This window comes from Chanos chanos, chromosome 6 (assembly GCF_902362185.1).
Source record: "Chanos chanos chromosome 6, fChaCha1.1, whole genome shotgun sequence".
NCBI classification, from domain to species: domain Eukaryota; kingdom Metazoa; phylum Chordata; class Actinopteri; order Gonorynchiformes; family Chanidae; genus Chanos; species Chanos chanos.
The window spans coordinates 36,188,174-36,213,712 of record NC_044500.1 but is presented as its reverse complement, the minus strand read 5'-3'; the positions used below and the strand labels follow the sequence as shown (position 1 = coordinate 36,213,712).

Genomic DNA, 25,539 nt, shown 5'->3' with positions numbered 1-25,539 from the left:
AGGCCCGACCTTTGGCCCCCTACCTCTCCCCATTCTCCCGTCTCAGGGGAACACTCTAATCAGCCCACATCTCCACCATTTTTTACTTCAACCCCCCCCCACCCCCCCCGTGCTACTAGCGATCTGGAGACCACCTTTCCAAAATGTTTCTGCTAATTCCCATTTCCTTTATAATCACAAGCTTTCAAGTGAGTGGCTTGCTGGACTTGTATGTGGGGGGGAGGGTAATTACTCCAAGGTCCCAAGCATTAACCCTACCAGGTGTCAGTGGATGGGCTGTTTACTTCTGTGATTAATGAATGAACTAAAAGTCTTTTTACCCCCCACCCTCATTTTTTCTTTCTACCTTGTTAAACAAGGAGCGTGCCACTGAATGAATTGGGAGAGCTCTGACAAGTCTGTGCCATATCAGGCTACAGCATTGAGTCTGTTGACCACTGCTCTTTCTTTGTTATTCTTGCAACGTGATGGGAGGTGGAGGTGGTAAAGGGGAGTTTCATAGAGGTGAACTAACATATGCACCAGGCTAATATTTGCTTTGGGCCCACTGATAACACTTAGGACATTACACATTTTTTTTTTGGTGTCACACACTCATTCTGAATATGAAAATAATGTTAATGCATATTAGACTGTTTCAGTTCAGGAAAAAAAAGAAAAGAAAAATAAATAAAATGCACACTCTGTGGAACACAAAAAAGGTCTGATGTTCAGAACTGTTTTTCAAGCAGTTTTTAAATTACATTATATGTAGCCCTACTCTTGGATAAGGTAAGCAACGTATCATTGTATCTGCCTGCACTGTGGCATGTAGCAGAACTGATTAATGTGATTTGAAATTCAGTGTAATAAAACATATTAGATGTAATGGTAATGGTAAATTTACAGTGTGCAAAAGAGCCAGAAGTCAGCAGTGACATGCAAAACACACAATTAAATGAGACTGACTGTAATTGCTTCCCTAGGTAATACAGTTCAAATAATATTTTTAGCCACCAGAAGAATATGCCAATTACAACTTACCTCATGGCTGTTTTCCTTTGCCATATGTACATGGAAAAGAAAAAAGAAAACTGAGTTCAGAGAATGATCTAATAATTGGAAAATATGCTGTAATTCAAGGGAATTTAGACTTTTCTGGTGACATTGGTGTGGCCAACACAGTCTTTATGTCAGGTCCGTAATGTCCGATATATGGTTCTTAAGTGCAGTCATGTTTCAGAAATATAGATTTTTAGATTTCTAGATTCTTTTTCAGCAAATTCTGAATTTTTTAAGGTCAATTTTATAAGATCATAAAGCAAACATATCTCTTAAATCTTTAAATATGAACAACAATTAGGGTGTTTCAGAACTCAGCAACCTTCCATTCTGTTGTTCTTGTTAAGGATCGTGAAGCTGGAGCTAACTTTTCTTCTGTACAGCCCAGGAAAGTAGAAAAATTTTCAAGTACTACATTAGTGTAATACAGAAAGCTGCAGCAGTATAAGGAGTGCAAAGAGTGCAAATTTGACATTTATGGTACTGGGTCCCCTGCTTGGCTGTAGATTTACTGTAATTTAATATTCAATACTTATTCAAAATTCCATCCATATTTATATTTACTGGCGTACACTTTAGGTCATCAGAGAGTACAGTTTGTGTATCTGAAATACATGGGGGAAAAAAAGCCTTTTCCCCATTTCTGCTGGTAAGTGATTGTGAAACCAGCATAAGGCTGTACCATAGCATTCACCTCACATCATTAGTGGTTTTATTCTTATTGCTATGGAAAGGGCATGGGATGAGTGAAAACGAGGACTCAGTTATGCCATAATGCCTGGAGAGAACAGTGAGGAGATGCTGTGTACACAAATGATTATTTAATGACCATGTCCTCTGTTAAAGAGGCCAGGAAAGGTTTGCGTCACTTAACTGACAAAAAGTTTAATGTGTCCCCATAACCACACTGACAATAGTACTGTGCCGCTCAGACTGAGAGGCCCTCACTGATGGAAGTCTGACCAGAAGTTGTTTTGAGTGCTTGGCTCAACTTTACTGAGAGATCGCTTTCTTCAAACATTCCCTAATTACTCAAAGGAATTCAACTGCTAAAAAAACACCCTCTTGCATAAAAAAAAACCTTTTGAATTGAACTGTAGCAGAGAGCGGTTACCTCTTATCTTTCAGAAATTTAGCATAGATTTGATTGCAGTCACATTTGTCTTAACGCTGAAATATATTTGCAAGTTTTTTGTCTAATGACAGAGAAGATAAACCTAAATAAAAGGGAAAAAAATCACCACACTTGTCTGTAAACGTAGCCTTTTTAAGTGACTGTTGACCTTCACGATTCACTGTATGCCTTGACTCTTGTCTCTCTTGGGAGTTCCTACAAAATTCTACATTGTGAATGAGTGACTAAACAAACATCAAGTGGCTCTTCAGAGTCCTAAGAACTATGGAGATGCACTGATAAGACAGACAAGCAGACCTATAGTGAACTCCAGACCAGACACAGTTCATTATCTTTATTAATCATCATGTGTTTAAAGCAATTGTAGAAAATATGAGTGATCATAAATAATTGAATACAATGTCCACATTAAGGTGCTGTTGGCTTGAGAGTTTCTGAATGGCTTGCAATGCATTGTATTCCCTTGTAATGATTTTAGTGATTTTGAAGTTTTGACTGGAACTAGGACTAAGTAATGGAATGTTATATTCAGAAAAGTCCCCCCGCCCCATGACATGGAGTAAATTATTATTTAAAATAGTTCTAAAGCAGCCCATGTGTTCTCCAGGTCAGGAAACAGACATGTTGCATGAGAAAAAACAGGAAGCTGGATGATTCTTAATTTTCCTTGAACTGAAAATTGAAAATAGGGCTTAGGAATATGGAATGAAGATGGACTTCAGCCCATCTTGCCGTTTGCTTTTCAGTCCTCTCTCCTGCCCTCTTAACTGTGAAGTACGTTGATGGGTAAAATGGAGCCAAGCAACACAAACTTGGCTTTGGAATCGCTACAAGCCAAGGCAGAGTTCTCTCATTCCAGCATTTACTTAGGTCCAAACGACATGCTATTACATCATTGTTCACCAAACCACAAGCCATTTAGATGCTCGTTGACAAACAGACCTGCAGCACCTATTATTTTGCAGCCCTTAATGGATTATAGTTTAATTTTGCCAGCCAGTATTTCAACAACCTTTATATGATGGGTTTGGCTGAGTTTCCCCTCCTAATGTTAACTCATATACTTGTGGCAGCTGTTTTTAAGGATCTTCTGTCAAAACAAGAGAGAAGGTTTTGTCAGCAGGTCAGAGCGGGTTCTGGGAGGATAACCCATGTTGTGACTGCTACAGGTGGAGATCTTGACAGAGGAAGCATAATGAGTCATGATCTGCATCCCAGACCTGTCACTTTGGAATCTCACCAAGAAAATTACTAAAGCTCACTCAACAAAAAAAAAAAAAAAAAAGAAAAAGAAAAAAAAGAAAGAAAGAAAAGAAAAAGAAAGAGAAAAACATGTTTTTTTTTCTACATCCAGTTTATGGGTAACTCATGGTCAAATGGTTAATTCACAGATAAAACACAAACAGTTTTGTACAGTGAACTCAAATGAGTTTGAAACATTCTTATCCTGTTGCAGGTTATGAGCAAAGAGGACATTAATTGTGGCTCATTTCTTGTCCTTTTTGGGAGTGACCAGTTAGCCATGATCTTGCAGCCTTATGCAGTACTGGTCAATATGAGTGAGACCAGTGCATACCTCCTCTGTCTTATATAAAGCCTGACACCATTTTCTCCATATTAAAAGCATTGTAACGTTCTTTTTGTTGAAAGCACTGTTTCCTTAGCTCTTCCTAAAACTGTACTTGCCTAACTGTCAGTGGCCACCTCTGAAGAAGAATGAGGGGGACTTTTGCCAACTCACCCTCCATGGTCTGCAGCTGTGGCAGAGCTAGGATTTGTATTCAGAATCCCAGATAAAGCACACACCTCTGCACTGTTAGACCACAGTTTAACCAGGTGTTTCACTTGGGAGCCCCAATTGTAGCAGTTTTGATTTTCTTTAACATGCTTATTTAATCTCAGAGGAGTGAGGGCAAAGATAAAAAAAAAACAACTTTAATACACTTGAAAGAATTTAATTACGCTGTTGGAGTAGATAGACAGGAGTTTAAAATGCGGGCACAGGTGCTTTGGGAGGAGAGAAGACGAGAGCAAATACCCCCCTGTAATGCCTCGAAATTACATAAGTTCTTTCATGTGCTTCAGCTGTGATGGTAATTGTCACTATTCTTTGTGGTCATTGGAGCTTTAAATGTGTTGAATTAAGAAAATATGGACATGAAATATTGCTTTTCCCTTCTATTTATTTCTTACAATAGCTTGTAATACCACGGTGTTACATCAGTACTATTTTTTGGTCTTTTTGGAAGACTGTAAAACTGACTCAATGGTAAAATTTAGATTTGATTTGGCTCATTTGCTTTACATATTCAGTAAAATATGATGGACATTGTGCCTTTCAAATGAACGTTTGAACTCTTTTTCACAGCTTTTTGTGGTGGTGAAATTGAAGTCTACATAATGAGGTAATTACTCATTTTTCACGCTTTATGTTTTAAGTGAGTAATTGATTCGGTTTTAGGAATGTAAACATATAGAACGCATTTGTCCTGGAACCCTAATCCTTTCATCAAAAAGTGCCTTGTCAACCAGATAACCACATGGTAAAGAGAAGAAATTAGATGTATTTCTAGTTATGGGTGACATAAGGCACATTTACAAAAAAAATTATATTTTGTCTAAAGCAAAGTTAGAAATAGATTTACTGTTTGCTCACCTGGAAATCGATATAAGACAAAAATGTTTTTTGTTTGGTTGTTTTGTTTTGTTTTTCTTTTTTTACAACCAGTTCTGTTTAAAAGGCAGTCAACCCCTTGTTTAATTGGATTATGCTGTTTTTACAGCGGTAATAAAGGTACACAAACGCTTAAACCCGAACAGTTTTAATGAGGTGGGTATCTTGATACATCTGATCTTGGAAAGATGGCCAATCTTCATAGAAACCACTGATGCATGCCTATGTTCAGCTGTGTAATGTATATATGAGACTGTCATAACTGTGAATCACAGTCAACACCTTTCCAAGATATTCTCCATGATTTTTAAAACATATTGCATAGTATTGCAGTAGACAAAATATTAAACGGTATGTGTATGGAAAAATGTTGCTGTTTGACTTTGATAAATGGTGATAGATGTGTTAGTGAAAGGTACAGATTTTGATAAATGACACTTAAGGAAATCCAGTTTAAGTTGATGAAGCAGAACAAAACTTGAATGGGTCTGTAATAAAGCGAGGCGTGATGTATTCAGCCATCTTGAATAAACATTAAAAGAACAACCGAGGGAAATGAGAGGTTTGTCTCAATAGGGCAATTTCACTAGGTATTTCAATTAGGTTTCAAATTCACGTTACATTACTCTTTGTTTTTCTGAACTGAGAAGTAATGACTTTTTTCCTATGGCGTCAGTCCTAAAACAATCCATATAAATGTTCACACTTCTCTCACTAAAACGTCATAAGTATATTTTGAGCTTTGTAAAGGGCTGCATTTCTTTCCTGTTACAAAGCTTGAATGCCAAACACATATACACTTATTCAGACTCTCTTTTTCCATGTCCAAAGCTATCTCGAATGTTACTGTAATAAGATGCGAAAACATTTTTGCAAGCTATTTGACATTAGTGAATAGACAGAGAGAAAAGAGGATTGAAGCTCTTATGTGAACTCTCTTTCTCAAACCGTGCAGGTTCTACTCTGCCCATGATAATACAGAGGAAATTGAGCATTAAATACAAATCAACGGTTATTAATTTCAGCGTGACAGAAGAAGGGCGCTGAGGTTGGGCCTTTCAACACTTGACTACGAGCAGTTGCTCTTTACCACCATGGTACTGGGAAGAGGGAGGGGGCACCTACCCACAGGAAGTATCCCAGTCATGTTGAATAGACAAGCAAATTACTTTTCTTTTTATAAAACGAAGTAACATTCAGCAAGAGTGGTGTAAGCACACACTCAGAGTTCGTCCTTTGTAGTCTCACATTGTAGGATGTCAGTAAGTTCTCTCCCTCTCCTGTTTCATCATAGCCAGAAGGGGCGGGGAGGGGGGTGGGGGGAGGGGTGCAGTACTGATAATACCAGGTGGTGGGGATACATAACCTGTATCTGCTTTTGGAAGCCACAGGCAAATGCATGATTGAGCTTAATGTTTTTTAAAGGTGTAAGCAGAAGCATTGAGCACCTGCAGTGCATCAGTCTGTTTAGATTTGAAGCAGAGAGGCTCATAGGTCCAGCTGGACCTCACTCATTACGTTCAGCCACAGACAATAACAGTAGCCAACACAGCCTGAAAACATATGAAATTAGACCACATTTATAACTTTTATGGTGATGGGCCAGCTGAAAAATAAGAATTAAACATTAGCTGGCACTAACAGAACTCATCTACCATCTAGTGAAAAGATGCTTGTCTGCTGTAAATATTATTTTTGGGGAAATTTCTAACTTGTCAAAACAAAGCTCTGCAATTGCTATTAACATCCTTAATCTGTGGTTGATTGTCTAAAACACATCAACACATTCTTGACTCCCACTCTGCAGACATCTGTTAAATGCCTTTCTGCTGCTAATACCTCTTATTGAAAACATTACATTTCAAGTTTCAGATTTCAGGTATTGTAATCACAGTTCTGATTTTGTCTAAGGAAAAAATAATGCACAAAGGAGTGTTAGCTAGAATAATGGCACATCCCCGATGTAAGATACGCCATGAAACAAAGCTGGGGTTGTCCAGCAGTAGCACAGCAGAAATGAATGTTTGTGCAATGGTCCTCAGTATCTGATATCCTTTATATAATGCACTTGATGTTACTACAGAGTAATAATATATTGAGATATAACAATGCCAAACATTTATACTCCATATTCTATAGGATAACCTGACTATTCATGACTCCATGGTCCTGACAACTCACTAGTTTGTTGTTGTTCAAATGCTGCAGTGCAAATGGAAGTGTTGAAATGACAGTTATTTTTTATTTTAAAATTTAACTGTGGTGAGGTAACTTGCGGTCCAGATTCTTCCATATACCTCAGCTGATAAACTAAGAGCGCAATTTGTCAACTTACTTAATTGATGTCTCTAAAAATGGAGAGAATGCAATAACTGCTAAGACCACTTGAAAGTAGTTACAATATTACTTCATGGGATAGGAATCTTCTTGCTAAGTTCTGGAAACCAAACTTGTTTTTATACAGCCAGTTCAGTGAAAGACCAAGAAAATGTACTCATTTAAAGAGATGCAACTAGTTAGAAACCTACAGAAGATGAAATAAATCTGATGGCACAACTAAAAACATCAGGTAAGGTGATACTGGTTTTATTCTTAGTCCATGTTTAGTTGGTAGGTGAACATAGTTGTAAATGATTTCTTATTATTTCATTGAATGTTTGATAATTCAGCCCAAAATCTCCTAATATTACCCAGCTGCCTCTTGGTTTGGGGGATTGTTTGTGCATGTAATGACTTGCTCATGTAATTACAATACTTGCTAGATGACACTAGAATCAGTACACAATTGACACGTTTAACCATGTACATCCTCATATTTCCATATTCAGTTTTTAGTTACATCTTTGGAGCAAAGGTTTATATTATGAATGTCATGCATCATTGCAAATGTAACTAGTGGTCTTTGTGGACCATAAATTATACATTTCACTCCCAGTCTCTTGAATTAAGAAGTGTTTAGTGCCCTTGAAATGCCTCATAATTGCAACATTACCTGATCATTTTTTAAATGATCATTCAGAACCACATACGGTTTTGTACTGTTTGGTCTTTTGAGTTCTATTTTAAATGTAATTGCTTTAAACACAACATGAAACTGAATTGACATTTTGTCTGCCAAAGAATCTGTGGTTGTGGTGGATCCACTTATTTCTAATTATGTTAGTAAGAAACCCACTTAGGCTTTTTTTTTTATATTGTCTTATATCTCATTACCAGTTTTCATAATACCTATGTATTACAAGTCCAGTATTTAACAAGTCAGCAATTATCCTTCCTGCAAAGACATAACTTACAACAATTAACCATGAAGTTGACATTAGGGATATAAAGCTTTTTCCTACTGCCATGGTAAGCTTGCATGTTAAACTAGCTGCCAGGTATGGTCAACACACATAATTATACCTTTTCCAGGGCTGACCCTGGAAGGAAAAAATGAAAAAAAGAGTGTGAAAAATAGTTAGAAACCTAACATAGGAGTGCTCTGTATATATGAATAAATTGTCAAGGGGAAGGTTAAGGGAAAGGCACCCATCTGGCACTTCTACTTTTGACTGACACATTGTTAAACAATGATGCAGTTTGACAAATTTCAAACAGGGCTTATGAAAAGATAACATAAACACAATAGTCACTCCAAGTAGTGCATCCACCTGTGTGTGTCACTGCAAAGTGTGAGGTAAAGGCCTTGGTTAATGAGGGAAGCACTGGCTTGCTCTTGGATTAAGGTCTTTGTAATGTAAATCACTGTCAGATAAAGGGCTCGTGTTTATGCGTACCATTAATATTTTGATCAGCGTGTTTAAGAGAGTCAGCTCCTTAATGCACATACTCTCATGCTTTGGTGGGATGCCTTGGCGCGTACTTCCTTGTCGTCAACTGTGTTAACATGTCATAAATCTTTTGCCAACATCAGCATGGTTTTCTTCAACAGATCTATGTGTTTGAGCAGGACAGACTCCTTCAGGATGTACTTGGCCAATCCTGTGTTATTCAGTTAAGATTTTTTTGGCACATTTATGACCAATTAGCCATCACGGAATGAGTCTTAAAAGGACCATAATACCTGAAAAGGGCATTCTGTACTGGGTGGGCTTTTTGATGGGGAAGAAATTGCATGATTTAAGTTTTAACTTTAACTTTATTTCTATTTCCAGCTTGCTCCACCAGAGTCATTTGTTATTTTTCTTGGAGTAATCACATTTTTCGTCATTATTTCAATCTATTTTTACAATCTATAACAAAATCTATTTTTCTTACTGACTGCTTATATTGATTATATATATGTTTTATTTCTTTTATATATATATATATATATATATATATATATATATATATATATATATATATATATATATATATATGTTAAGAGGTCAGTTAAGAACCTCTGTTACAGGGTCAGCTCAACCAAATACCCCCAGCTTTTAATGCAAAACATCTGTTTATGGGTGTAAACCTTGCCTCACTGCCTATATTTGTCCATTTCAGTGTCATGTAAACATGCTAAATCACTCTAACCAGCAGACTGCATAGCTCATTCCCCTTGCCCTGTATCACACTGCTAGATGAAATCATGTTATAGATGCATTTTTTCATCCCAGATCAGCTGGCACTAAGGCTCTGAATTAATGACAAGTTTTGGTACATTGAGTACCACAGTAATGAAACATATGTTAATGTGTGGATTGAGCAACATTATAATAATAAGGATCCCGTTACTTTCTTAGGTAAGGCTGCCAGTTAAAACTATTAGACTAGCGGAGATTTACTGATACATTCTAAACCAAACCAAAGTGCTGTTGGGTTACACTGCATTTAAGAAATAGATATATCTCAGTTTAAACTAAAAAAAATAAGCCTGCAAACTGGTTTTGCAGGTCTAAACAAACTACCAAACAACTGCACTGTTGGTTACTCAGCAAGTCATCCAAACAAAATGCAATGGACTACAAACATAGATTAGTTCACATACTTTTGTTTCATTAGTGCATAATATTTGCAGTGTCTCCTTTCGTACCTTTAGAAGCCAGGAAATGATGAAAGGTTGTTGTTCAAATATATATATTCAATATGTGAATATTCAAATTTGCATCTGTCAGATGCAATTAGCACATGAAAGTTATCAGGGGTCGTAGAAGCATGATATATGTTCTAAACTGTAAATGTGTGGCGGTGTTCAGTCCACGAGACAAGTAAGATGAAAATTTGTGAGTGCTCAGGAAGTAACAAACTAACATGCAAAGGGGAGTAGGCTTGGTTTTAAACTGAAAATACTAACAAATAGAGTAGCTAGTTAGTCATAAGAGACCTTCTTTTTCTCCATAACATAAAACCCACACGTTTATTCTGGCTGAGCAGATGTTCAGTTACTAGAATTTCACGTATATGTTCTAATTACATGACAAGGAATGTTTTCTCTGCCATTCAAATGGAATCAGATCAATCAGTTACTTTTATTCCCATTGCTTTGAGAAATATGCAATAATGTAATGCCAGTTTAAATTAACATTAGACATGGGTATTTTGATTTGGATAAACACACTTGAAACTATGAGCCTAATAACTGTATGATGAACATGTCTTGTCTGAATTTATAGTTTGTTCTTAACAAGAGCAGTACACATGATCAGAGAATGGCACTATATTGCTGTGTAAGTCTAAATGCATATTAATAGATGATGCTCTATTAATATTAATAATTATAACATCCACTATTTCTGATCTTTCCTGGAACATTTAAAGTGAAAATCCACTTTGAAATGTAATAACACTTTGAGATTTAACTTAGAGAGGGACATTAATTAAAAATAAAACTTTCTTTAAAAATAAAGCCTACATATTTACAATAAAATAACATATTCATTTACTTTGAGATTAATCACCAGGTTGTATCAAAAAATGATTTTTTGAATAAATGTGTTTTAATGTCAATCTTTTTAATGCTTTTTCTTAAATGTCAAATAGAGAAAAACAGACTTCTTATCAGCTCAGGTTTTTGATAGAGTGTGTGATCTTGTTGATAGTGTTGTCGCTTTCCCGGGTAGTGTAGTGTAGTGGTGATTTTTATTACTGGTTTCTCAGGCAGGCTATAAGGCTATTTTTGGTCATCCAGCAAAGGTCACACACTGATAAAATTATTGGGTTCTAAAGGTAAACAACAAAAACATCCGTAAATGTCAGTTTACTGAAATAACGTCTGAGAAAAATTGAGGGGACAATATAACTACAAAGAGACAAGTGCAAAATATACTTATATGTCAACAAGAGTGAACTTGCCCTTTAAATATTTAATGCTTCATTTTGTATTTGGTATGCATTTACCTATAGAAAATGAATTTATTTGGCCTGCTCATACAGTTTTATCTAAAAGGGTCATTTCTTTTTCTTTTTTGCTGGACTAGAATGTAACATTCTCCCTGTCACCAATGTCAGTGGAATCCACAGAGGTAAGTGATGCAGTTTCCCATACTGTATTCGATCCATATGTGGCACATCTGGGCAATTACTCAGGCCATATTTCATAATGCTCAAGACCTATGCTATATACATCCTCTTTCAGCATTTCTGTAGCTTGGTAAAAGCAATGGGCAAATACTGGATGCTCTACAGGTCTTTGAAGACGAAAAACATTGCATTAAAACGGGAATCTCAGTTGTTTCATGATTCATTTCGAACATAATGAGAGATGGACCTCCCTTCTCAAAGTTCAACAGTATGTTATGCTTCAAAAACGTACACTCCCCAAATAAAAATGAGTGAAGGAAACTTCATGAAATAAACAATACAGGTGATGACCAATACTTTTTTTCATCATCATAAGCAAATAGTTTGTTTTTCTGTTCCAATTTCACTTTTTTGAGTTCTAATGCATTTAGAAATTGTACAGATTTTAGAATGTATGCTGCCCATGTGTGTATGTATGCATGGCTGTCCATAGGCACAAATCATAAGATCTCAGCAGTTCAATACTGTTGCCCTAGCAAGGTGGGTTGATGATAACAATAATACTACTAATAATACTAATACTTATACTGATACTACTACTACTACTACTAATAATAATAACAATAATGATGATGATGATGATGATGATGATGATAAAACTGGAAGGATGCTGTACCAGTATCATTCAAAGCATTGATTATTACAACACATTAGGCCATTAATACTTATGCTGCATTTTGGAAATCTACCAGTGGCAACCACTGCACAGAAAGACTGGTCAATAAAAATACAATATGACCGAGTTGGCGGCTATTTTTCAGACCATTACATTCGGAGCATTCACAAGTGGAAAATGTACGGAAGTTCTGCTGTAATTCAAGGATGTGAGATAGCATCAGTAAATCAACTCCCAAGGAGAAAACAATAATGCATTATTTCATGCACAGCCACTAATGACTGCAGTTCTGCTGACCAAAAGCAGAGTCATATGCTGACCCATAGAGAATTTGTTTGAAAAGTAAAGCAATAGAATAATCTGCCTTTCTCCATGCTGGACCACAATGCCAATGTTCTTCATTCTGAGAAAAGCTTGAGAAAAAAAAACCCCACCATGCTCAACGGCCATTTTTTACTGCATAATGTTTATGTGGTTTTTGTGAACCGCAAACAGAGAACGAGTAAAATTTTATGTTATGAAATCCAGACCTTTACAGCTGCCATAAAGTAAAACTATAAAACCTCACTAATAATACTTGAATTAACTACAACTGTTTAATGGAATTTTAGTCCATATCTTCTACACCACAATAGTGTAAACGTTGATCTCAACAACTAAGTGTTGGTCTTAGGTGTTGTGGTCCTGAATACACATCCATGCCTGGTCTAATGGTATAATTTTCCACATTGGTATTAGACTTTCTCCATGCTCCATTAGGCTAATAAAACCACTACACAACAATAAGTCTTAATCTGACACTCAGGCTTTACTTAATGACCATGTCAGATGCCTCACATAGCAAGTTTTAAACTTTACAAAAAAAAAAACATTAAAAATTGTACTCTTAATTTCTTAATTTTGATTTAGCAGTTATAACATGGCCAGGAGTGACACAGACTGATGTTCCTCCTTCTGTAATAGCTGTGATAGCAGTGCGTATTTGTTTAATAGTACATACTGTTTGTGGATTTTGGAGACAGGACCTGGTTGTCAAGGAAAAACATATCTGCATCACACATCTCTCCAGACCTGCAATTGAGCTCTGGAATAAACAATCTATTCAACTCCTAAGCCTGCTTATCTCGCATACATTAGTACTATCATTCCACCTTTCTGATGGATTTGTGTGGGCATGAGATAACGAAAGTTTTGGATAAAGAGGTTTGAATGCTTAAGTGATTACATTTATATAAAAGAGCTGTCTTTAGGGAACTGTTTACATGTTGTTTATAGTTTTTGAAAATCATTTCATAGTGCGTAGATACATTACCCAATATGAAATGAGAATAAACAAATTGTTATAAATGTTTTGGTCATCATTACTACCATACTTACACGATATTATTTTGGTATTGCTACTATTCTGTATTATAGCCACATGAGACCACATGAGATACTGTATTAGTAATAATAATCTTTTTCATGCATGATTTAAGAATGTAATTTGACCTCTTCTTTCAGCTTCAGGTTTAGATTTCAGAGTAGCTATGACTACACCACAATATATCAATGAAAACTGAATTTGTTTCCCAAAAATATTATAATGTCATAACAGAAAAGCTATAAAGAGCAAAAGCAAAAAACTAAAGAAAAACAAAACAAAACATGGCATCATAAGATCAGGCAATAAAATCCTGCTATCCAAATCTAAGAATCAGTCCAAATCTACAAATCAAAATAGATTTGAAATAAAACTGGGAACGATGTATTCATTTATTTGCTTAACCCTAATGATGTTTTCAAAGAAATGCCACAACCAGTTTTTTGTCTGGGAGACATTTCTTCAAAATTTCTGATAAGGAAAGTTAAACACCACGTTTAATAGCGGTTACTTTAAAATGCTATGCAATGAAAACATTTGACATAGCATGTTTGAAACAAACAAAAATGACTTTCCGCTAAACAAAGACTTTAGAGGATCCCCATGTCCTGGCGTTGGGGGTAGGGCAAATCCTTTTGCTATGCATCCTAAGCACGTCTTGAACTTGTTATTGAAGATACAGAAAAGCAGGCAGAGAGAAAGTATATCCTCTGTGCTCTTGTCATGTCTTACTTCTGAAAAGCCCCAAAAAGTGGTATTGACTTTCAAGCTGGCTTTTGAAAGGAAAGGGTTTTTGTGCAGTAATTGCTATATAATGAGGGCCTCAGTGACCTCCTGCCACATCATGGCCATGTTTTTTTATTTACTCGTCTGGTGAAAGCCAATGGCTCAGTTAAATAGATGGAAAAAATAAGTCTTTCCAGCTCCTGCAAGAATTTGATTTCTCCCAACAGCTGTCTTGCTTTATACAACCATGAAGTCAGGGAATCGCCCATCTCAAATCAATCACACAGGCTGACGTTTCCTGCAAACTGTGTTCATTGGACAAATGGGAAAGCAGTGAGGGCTAAAAAAAGGAACATCACATTGGCAGAGGAGCAGCTGGAATGATGTTCTGTTTATGTGCACTAATGCCTTCTCCCATTAGTTTGATGACTTTGGGCAGTCATTTGCCACACTTTAGGAAAAGAACTGACACTTACATGGGGAAATATGGCTTTTAATTGAACTCTATTATCAGCGAAAGATTAAGCAATGCAAGTCTGATGAACTATTGAATTCTCTGTTCTCATTTTGTACTTAATTTTTGATATCCATGGCATGGCGATCTTGTGAGAAAACAGGAAATCCATGTTCTTAAAGTACATTTTTATGTTACAGTGAAACGTTATGTGAATACATGAGTTTGAAATGCACTCAGGCTAAGTGTACATTATGTGCTGAATGCCTGTATTAAGAATATTCGTTATGTCTATTTTTGTGTAGGTATGGGTATGTGTGTGTGTGTGTGTCCATATGAATGTATGAATATATGTATGTATGTATGTGAATGTGTATGTGCATGTGCATGTGTATGTGTATGTGAGTGTGTGTGTGTTTATGTGTGTATGCATGTATGTCTGGACCTATGTATGTATGTATGTATGTATGTATGTGTGTATCTGTTTATTTATTTTGTTTATTTATTTAATTTTTTTCTTATTTTATTTTTTCTTGCGGTTAGCTTTCTACATTACCGCCATTAGAGAAAAAAAGTCAATGAAAGTAAATATGGGTCTTTCCTGAACAGTTATTGCAGGTAGCTTACACATTCTGGTCATTAAAAATTATAAAGTAGGTCTCTGAAGCCTTCAGACACATACAAATAATATTTATTTTTAAGTGTAGTCTTGGGTGAGTGCCCACTCACTAGCATGGGTGTGTGAATACTTGAACAGTGGAGACCTTATTCCCCATCACCTCAATTCTTTAATGGCCTCTGCTCTTCAAGTCAGATCCCGAACAGCGCCTCCCAGAAGGCCACTGAACAGGCCATGAAAGTCAGCACGAGCATAAGGCAATAGAACCCTAGAATTTACCACTCTGGACTGATTTATATATCACAGTTACAGCACATACAACTGTCATCACTTTTCGATCATTGAAAACTAGTGCTGTGGTAATTGCTGTTTTAATGTCATCATGAGCCAAGGTGGATTGAACATTTTTGTATAGTACATTCTTCTCAAATGCACACACACACACACACACACTACTCTTACATATGCACACTTATATATTTAAGACATGTAGTACTGGTTTCACATTATCAATAGTAATTTCATTTGTAACAGATTTTTAAAAGAATGTTGTCACAGGCAGTCCAATGAAAACAAAGAAGAGAATGGCTAGGCAAATGTGGAACTGTGCCTCAGCAGAGTTAAGTTTCAGTGTAATTGGGATCATACGCCACATATGCAGTTTTGGCACATAAGTTAGATTAATCAGAGGAGCTTTAATCGTGTGGAATTCTCCCGAGTGTGGCTCGGCGGACGTTCACGCATGGGCTCCCAAGTTGAGCTCTGTTAAAGCATGCACCTTATGACTCCACAAACACCCGCTTCAAAAATTGAGGTCAACCTCTCCCTCACTTGCTCCTTGAATCGGTGCGCTATTGTGTCACCATAAAGGGTCCTCTTAATGATTAAATTGCATCTCATATGGGAGTTCCAAATCACCAGATTCCTGGTGGCTGACTCTTCCTCCTGATTGTAATTTATGTCGGAAGTCATTGCTGTCTAACACTCCCCAGTGGAAAAAAAAAAAAAAAAATCTAAAGTAGAAGTGTGCATGTGGATCGTGCCTCTTGTTCTCTTGTTCCTCTCAAGTTTGCAGCAAAAGCTATGATTACATATTACCTCTTACATTCTGTATTTACTGTTGTTGAAAAAAAAAAAAAAAAGGAGATGGTTGTGATAGTGGTCATTGCATGTTGCATAATGGGGTGTGTTCCGTTTTCTAGACATATTATTTACACCTGTCTTTAATCTGTGTAATGATTGCAGCAGAACCCGTGTTTGACATGGCTGAAAACTGACAAATACTTCAGCTGTCTGGCTGAGACAGAGAGATTGTTGGGATTGCAGATGTGCATGTCAAGGACTTTTCCCCTTCCTAGAAAAACAGAAAATGGTTACTAATGACCCCCAAGTTATGGAGAGCTTTATTTAATTGACCTGCATTTTTATTGATTATTATAAACCTTCAGATTCCTCTAAAAAAAAAAAAAAAGAATAATACACGTCCAATCTTGCTGAACCTTCTGATTACTAGGTGGGGAAACACTTAAAATATTTTTTGAATGAATGGAGAACAAATGCGTGTATTGTTTTGTCATTTTTAATTTTGGCTATGAACGGTCACAGGTCTTTCGAGTTTATTCTGAACTGAATTGATAGTCAAACTGTCATTATGTCTCTGGCCTGATGCCTTGTTCACGTAAGTTCAAAGAGTGGTCTCCATCATTTCTTCATTTGTGATACATTCCACTCATTCTCATGGACAATGCATCTATTTTCTACAGCCTCTTAAGTAAAATAGTTTGTGCACTTGCACTGTAAACCGCTCTAGTTGTAGGAATGGAATGTACATAAATGAAATTTGAATGCTCACTATAGAGTGGGCTAATGTTCTTTATGCAAGAGAAAATACATTGTTGGTATTCTGTGGTCTTGGTATGTTGTTATTGTTCGCTCATGGTTTTAAGTGTCTTGAAGAATAAACGCATTAACTGAAAGGATCCTTTGGTCTACTTCCCTGAAGCCCCCTCTTTCCTCTTAGCCTCAGTCACCAAAAACTAAATCTCATTGGGTTCTTTCACTGCTGTTTGTGTTGAAAGATAATAATATCCCTAAACGAATACAAGACAGAGAAGTGGTTTTCTTGTGTGTGCACACTGTTGCCCATTTAATGCATGCCAGTTTAACATTAACTTAAATGTTTGGTAAGTATTAGCAATGTTAGAGCTGAGATTATGGATTAACAATTATGGGTCATGGGTTATGGACTTCAGAAATGTCTCTCTGACATATTCATATAATTTTCTGATCAAGCTCTTCTCTGTGTAGTACCGTCTTAAATAAAACTAAATGTGAATCACAAAATCCTCTACTGCCCTAGAAAAAAAAAGACTTTGCTCTGTGACACAACTAATTAGACCATGATTCTTTGAAACAGGTGGAAATAATTATGGATAACAGTGCCAAGTGAAGAGTCTTGGACATTGGCCACACTTGAATCCTTAAATAAGGTGTGTTGCACAGTGTCCTCTGAAAGATCCGGAGTGAAACCAATTCAAGGACCGATTAATTACTATGTAATGAGAGGAGCCTTTGACTTGTTACACATTAGGTTCATAATTCTACCCTAATGATGCTCTTTTGTTACGACGGTTATGCTGGTTTACGTTCAATAATCATTCATTACTCTTACAAGCCCCATGTCAGTACTGTGCTCTCACTGCTGTAAAGATATCATTTGTGATTCTGCCTGTATGTTTTGTTATTTGTATTAGTGATAACTCAAAGCAGTACTTCGTTCTGAAGAGTAAATGTCAATAAATTTGTTTTGCACAGACAAGGGGCACTGCAAAGACAACAGCCTTGACATGGGAGAAACAATCAATGTAAAAAGAAAAGCCATGAAAATACAACAGTGAGCTAGTTAGGTAACATAATAGAAGTAGATTCTTGTTGCATACACAAACACGTTTTAAATTGTGCAATTCTGGCACACATGTAAAGTCTATAGCAGTGATATTGTTCAAGTGCTTTCAGATGTCTATTATTATTTTTGAGCTCTCTGAAAGGAAAGAGAAATACTGTATTCATCTAATCAAGGCCTTGAAACACATCCTACTGACTGCTTTGTGATATATTGGATGTCAAAAACTTGAGCTTATGCTGGTGTATTTACTTAGGTGAATTTTATTTTTTATTAAAATAATGACAAATGGTGTTGTTTAGCTGCAAATTGCACTATTTTCTTCATAATTAGGCGTTTTGACAGATCCAGTATTCAAATAAAAGTCATACTTTTTCCCGGCATATACAATTATTACTTGCATATTAGGCGTTGGATCTGTGGACTTACAAGCAGTCTGGTTTAATTTTTAGGTGCCAAAAGAAACATTGACTCTCACCTCGAGTAAACAACATATGTAGTCATGGTTAAGAGCGAGTAGGAGATAGAATTAGATTTCGAAGCGAAATTAAACCGTTTAAATTTAGACATGCGTCTTGTGTATGGAAGAGTCACTAGGCCAACCTGTAGGCTACTACAGTGTACAATAACCTACTGGTATGTTAGTTATGAACTTCGCTAACGACGAAGACTTTGACAAATGACTTGTTCGCGCTTACAGGTGCAGCCAATACGGAGATGAATTTTAAAATTTTGTCTGTAATGAAGATAGGCCTGTCTTGTCTTATAACCTACACATTGTCACTGCGAGGCGAAAATGAACTATATAGCTGGTGAACAAGCATATACTTTGGCCTGTTTAGATATTCCACTGTAGGCTCACATTTTAACCTTAAGTGAGAGAGGAATTAATAATTAACTGTAATTCCTATAGTGAACAGTGGATTGTATCAGACCACCTGAAAAATCAACACAATCACGTTTACAGCGTCACAACGCCGACGCCATTTAGGCTATGTTTTGCAAATCAAAACACAATAGGCCTACGGTGTGCGAGGAATTCATTGTTGAACTTTAAACACGCTTGAAATGCGAAATTTCATAACCACTCACAATACCAGTACTTGTATTTTTATTTTTTATTTTTTAAAGAAGACTTTTGACTTAGGCAGGGGTTCACTGTCATTATTTCTCTTTTGCAATAAAAACAATACACAAACAGTTGAACTCAACAAGGCCAGTCATTGAACCTATACATACAAAACTTAAGTACTTTACCCTCCTCAAGACTGGATCGGGTCACTTGAGAGAGTGAAGGAGCGTGCGAGTGTAGCTGATTATATTTAGCTGGAATTCGAGGTCATCAAAAGACGTTGAGGCCAGTCCCCTAAATGTTGCCTTGAAAGGTCAGAAAATGGGACCCCCCCCCCCCACCACAAAAAAAAGAATCTATTTTGTCTCACGTTTGCTAGCAATGACATCCATCTCTCACCTCAAGAGCGGCCTGGGGGCGACAATGAAGCCAAAAGCCATCGAGAATAGCTTCTCCCGAAATATCTACCAGACTATTATATGAGCGGGCTAAAAGAGCGTCATTAAAAACCCAGTTCTGTTCACCTGAGTGAAGAGTGGATGGTAACAGCTGAACCTGTTACGGCGTCACTTTCAATAAATTCAAAGTGAATGAGGAGACGGGGGTGTTTTAAACAGTTTCAGATAGGTTGTTGCATTTTAAGTTGCTGGATTCTTGCATTCTGAAAATGGAGAAATTTGTCTAAAATTAATTGATTTCTCAATGTCCCACAACATCACCAGTGTCACCGTACTCAAACGGGCCATTGCTGTCCACGCTACTTTGTAATTTGGCCTGCGCGAGCAATATAACGGCTTTCGCCTACGCGAAGAACTAAGCTATGTTACAGAAAGGTGTGCACTATTATTGTAAAGTTAACCGTGATACTGATAGCAGTAGACCATTATAACGAATTGAAATCGCCAACAAGCCCAATTCACGTATACCGATCACTTCCAAAGACAGCAATTGTCAGGTGTGAGCCTTTATGTTATTTCTCGTTTATCGACAGGAAACAAACTATCAGCAATGTCAAGTGACAGTGTAATTCATTCCTGTGAACTAAAATCGTTGATACTGTCATTTGGATACATCCAGCCACTTAGTCAATTAGGCCGAATTGCAACGTCATTGGGCTCCATGCTGCACAAATCACAAATGGTTTTCAGCGTTTTTATAACCGATATTAGCATTGTCTGTGTTTTCCCCACAGTGTCGCTGGATAGGCCTACAGGTTAATTTTTCTAAGGTGCCCTATCATTGTGGGCTTATTACAGAGTATGTTTTGGAATGTCTAATAAAGGTCCCAAGCAAAAAAAAAAAAAAAAAGAAAAAGAAAAAAAACGGTTTATACAAATATAAAAATGATAAATGTTTTATTTCGGAGCAGAGAATGGAGAAGTCATTTTAAATCAAAAATAACGTTCAGTATATTTAAAGATTAAGTGTTATCCTAGTAGGCCCAGTTGTTAGACGCATAAATTGTCAATGAACTCATAAGACAAACTGTTAATGTCGAATTTACTGGTGTTAAATTATTATTGCAAATATAATATTGAATCTATTACTAAAAATCCTCATATATGTATTCTACTGCTTATCGCTCTTTTTGTTCGGTTGATCATTTTTAGTAAGACCCGTCAATGTGAACAATCTTTTATCATTAAGAAAAATGTAATATCTTAATACGCTGTCTGCATCGTTCAAAACAAAGCATTCCCCTACCTCTATACAATTTCACAACCCTTTTTTACTCGTGGGTGACAAGTGAGTGGTTGTGCACAATAAGCAAAATAAAAAAAAGAAAAAGAAAAGAAAGAAAGAAAGAAAGAAAGAAAGAAAGAAAGAAAGAAAGAAAAAAAGGTTGAGTGACGCACACGAAGACCGAAAACCTTTCCCCTCCTCTGAAAATAAACAGTAATTCCAGATCATATCAGCAACGCAGTGTCTTTTTGCAAGCTGTGTTAAAATGATCAGGATTGTTGAATTTTATGACATGAAATACAATAGGTTTAAACGAAACACGTTAGCTATGAAGCACACCGACTACACGCTGTTTCGCCCCTCGATATCGGTCAAGTGAGGGCTTTTGCCTACCCGAGAAAAGAGGCCCAAATGAAAGGCTCCTCCAGCGGCTATTTAATTCTCTGGAATCGGGCTGCTCTTTATGCAATTAGCCTTTAGACAAACGATTTTGTTTAAAACGATTTCCGTAGGAAAGTATTTCTATAAGGATAAATAACCCACGGAAATTTGAAAGTATTTTGTTACCATGAATTTACTTTACTGAGTAAACATGGTCGGACACAATCAAGGTTCAGTGAAACTTGGCAAACTACACCTCCTTCAACTTAAGGCAAAATCCAACACTTCTGTACCAAATTAAATCGCGTGCAAGTAATTTCTTTTCAATCGGCTCAGTGATACAGAATAACGTCACATTTGGAAAAGAATCGATTCCGCTTCGACTCAGGTAAGTCATGAATTACATTATGTCACTGTCAATGTGAAACGTTTTTGTAACGGTCATAGAGTATAAGATATAGTGGTCACTGGACTGGACTCATTGCACATTCGAAGTGTATCTTTTATAAATGAAGTCAGCTGAATTATGCCAGATTCAATGTTCAGCAAGAAATCTATAGCTTATTGCGTTTAACATTATGTTAACCCATAACTGTAAAATGAAATGTTAAAATCGGTATAATTACTAAAAGAGTATTTATTATTATTGTTGTTGTTGTTGTTATTATTATTATTATTATTATTATGTTTAATAGTTGGCATGTCATGCATATATTACTTAATACTGTCAAAAAAAGAATTATCAACGGTATGTGGAAAATGTATATTTAATTTTTCCAAAGATACTGGATCAGATAAAAATAAAAAGGACAAAAATAAGAAGCGCAATACTTGCTGAGCAAAAATCTCTGAGGACTCCTCCTAAGCAAAAAAGAATGTTTTGTATGTTCTGTTCTCTACAAAATCACTGAGTACAAACTCATTGTGAAACAATGAGGGACCATTTGTTGGAGACAGATGCAAAATAGAAATAAAACAGTCCCGCACAAAAGGCCTATATCCATCTCTAAGTGCCAAAATATTGAGTTCAGGTGACATTGATCCAACAGTTTATGAGTCCTGGAGGTTTCAGGTTTTCACATCAAAAAAAGGCCGTTTAGGCCATTTAATCCTCTTGATTGGCATCTGAATGAGATGAGGTGGAACTGTCAGACAGACGATGCGCATCTCGTGTCCTCTCTTGCTCTGAAAGTTGTTCACTTGTTGGAATGGAGTTTTTCTTTGGACGGCCTTTAGGTTTGGTTGGAGATTCCAATCCTCCTCCTTGTAATACCTGTTAAATGACAAATGTTAACTGTAACAATAGAAAAAATTCTACATATCAGCAATGAAATAAAACACACACACACACACACTTACGATCTTCTTCCATTTCATTCTTCTGTTTTGATACCAAGTTTTGACTTGAAGTTGACTAAGGCCTAAAGACTCAGCCAGGTCTATTCTGTAACAAAACAGAATTATGAGTACAGTGATTAGGCTAAACACAGTTCTGTGCAAGACAACACTAGCCAGATCGCAAGAGTTTTGTGGAGAGAAGAATATTGTTTATGCACCCACACTGATTTGGAGAAAAAATACAAATACTTGATCTAGACACAGTTTTTTTTTTCTAGCTTGATCTTTGTTTAACATGTTGTCAGCCGCTTTTCAGCAAATTTGACATGGTATATATTGTCCTAGGCGCAACTCCTACTGTCTGAAAAAAAGGAACTGAGTTGTGAATAAAATTTGTGAAATATGTGTTGCAGCACAAATAGTAAACTTACCTATCAGGGGTTGAAAGGTACTTCTGTTTCTCAAATCTTTTTTCCAAGCCCATCAGCTGGAGTTCAGTAAAGACAGTTCGACTCCGTCTTCCTTTCTTTGTCTTGCTCACTGCATCTCCTCCAGGGTCAAGTTTACTGCGAAGATGGAGATCCAGTGGCAGATGGTGGGATGGAGAACCCACCTGTAGAGTTGAAGCCCCAGACAAGAGTGCGGATCCTAAGGGTGCTCCAAGCGAACATGATAATGGAGACATTGGAAACTTCAGGATGCTGGACTGATCTGCCTTCAGCACTGTAAGTGAAATAATTTTGCAGTGACATTTTGTGACTGGAGCAATTATAACTGGGTTGCACCTATTCACCTCTGGTAATGAAAATAGTATTGATCAATTTATAAATAGTTTTCCACTCTAAAACAATTTATGAACTCCCTGGCTGAATTTTTGTAGCTTACAGTGTGCAACGGAAAATAATCAGCATATGCAGGCCCTGATCTGTCCTGTTAACGTTTCATGTATGAAAGCAGACTTTATTTATTTGTCCCATTTCCTTGTGAAGCCATTGTTAAAGAAGGTCAGCAAATGATTGTTATAATGAAATATCACATGTTATTAAAAACGTGATTCTTCTGCATGCATAAACTATTTAATGTTAGTGTTGGGAAAACTGCAGCGTTTTCGAATTAACAGAATTTTCGCAGCTAACAGTTTCCGTAAGTATGCTACTAGCACTGCTAGCACTATTGCCTATAAAAGTATAGAAGTAGTTACATAGCGTTGTTCTCATAAAACATTGATTATCCTGTTAGCGTGGATTTATTGTTGGCATTTCCGCTTTTAAACGGCTGAGACTAGCACTGTACGAACTTTTACGCGATTTGTAATGGGCTACACACACTACTAGCTTTCAGTCTGAGTTTTATGCTCAAAATTTAATTTGTTTTGTTACAGAAATATTCACATAATGGCGTTTTAAAATGGTACCAAGTCTCGATTAATGCAGTGGCAACACAACATCAATCCAAACCTTTTAAAGAAACTATCCTGCGAAGGCAATATGTTAAGCAAGCGTGTTACTTACCCAAATGGCTGTGGTATGGTCGTGCAGATAAAAGAGCATGTACTCCGAATTTAAGGAGATCTCCAGCCGGGGCAGAGACTTTGTGGTCCGGATGATCTGTTAAAATCTCTTCGATCATGAAACTCCTGTATCGGTGAGACCTGTGGTCAGGATGCGCCTCCGGTGGATAATAGTGCGCTCCGATCTCCAAAGGATGTTGCATGGTTATATTTATGCGTAGAATGAATTCCAAACAGACGCACTCTTCCGTTTGTTTAGTCCCTTAATGATATCTCCCGTTGATGTTTGCATTCACAACTGAGGATTCACACTTCTTTGAACTGCGCGAAAGAGGAAAATCGCAGTCTCTTTTCGGGGTCAAGGGAGACCATTTCGAAGTGACGCAGGAACAGTTTTACTAAGAGCAAAATTAGACTTTTGTGTCCGACGTCTGAAGTATCAGCTTATAAATTAGAGTCCGACGCGCATCACAGGAATTCTGACGTTTCATACCAAAAATAATAATAATAATAACTAGCTGATGTAAAAATTTTCCTGGGAATGGAATTTCGGAACGTCGGGTTAGGCTACTGCTCTCATCGAAACCAAGTCACATATGAATCCAGAGTCAGCACAGCGGTGTGGGGTTATAGTGAACTCGTCACAACGCCCCTCCTCCTTTGAAGCGTACTTTCTGTTCAGGAAAAAACATTTTTGCGAGGCTCTCTAAGGATTCATAGTCTCAAACAGTTTTGAAAAGTGATGGGCTACTCAGTAAAAACTGTATATTAAACTACTTAACCTATGTGATAATGGCTTGTTTACTGGGGTGAAATATGCAATTACCATTGCCAATTGAATATATTCATAAATTCAAAAATAGATTTTCATTTAAACGTTTTCATTCCTAAATCCCAGATACGTCTAAAATTTTAAAGTTCCGACCTCTAAGTTTATATATAGCCTACATATTAAAGAATACAAAACTAAAAACCTGTAACACGGTCTGTGAATATTACTACCCTTACTGAAGGCGTACAAATGGTTCAAAATAAAGTAAAACTATGTGCCTTCCTGTAAAACAAGCTAAAAAACAAGCTATACATTCGTTTTGGATTACAATTATTTTTAAAACATCAGTTGTTTGATCGGGTGAAAAGATTGTGGTGTTCTGGATGAACACAAGAGAAAGAGAACAGTATTTATGTTTCTGGAGATGCAGGGCTGCCATTCTGATACTTTTCGATCATCTCATCTTTTTAGGTATTTGTCTCCAATCTTACGAACAATAAACGGCATAACTTTACCAGAAACGATCGCTTTTACATAACATTTTTTCTTGGTTCACTGGGATTTCTGAGAAAGATATTGTTATGATTTTATTAAATGACATTTATCTTAAAAGAAAATTCAGTATCTCGTGATAAGTTATATATATATCACGATTAAATATATTTTACCACGAGACACTATCTCTCTCTCTCTCTCTCTCATATATATATACACACACAAACATATTAGTGCTAGTTTTAAAGCTCGGCATT

General features: G+C 36.6%; 1 protein-coding gene across 1 annotated transcript; it reads right to left on the bottom strand.

The window, feature by feature from the left end:
* Positions 1 to 22,272: 22,272 nt before the first annotated feature.
* Positions 22,273 to 24,272, bottom strand: barx1 (BARX homeobox 1). The gene is made up of 4 exons (XM_030778641.1): positions 24,017 to 24,272; positions 22,937 to 23,228; positions 22,527 to 22,611; positions 22,273 to 22,440 (listed from the first exon to the last, which is right to left on the bottom strand). Exons 1-4 carry the CDS (start codon positions 24,216 to 24,218, stop codon positions 22,273 to 22,275), a joined length of 747 nt encoding a protein of 248 aa, XP_030634501.1. The 5' UTR covers positions 24,219 to 24,272.
* Between the last annotated feature and the right edge of the window lie 1,267 nt (positions 24,273 to 25,539).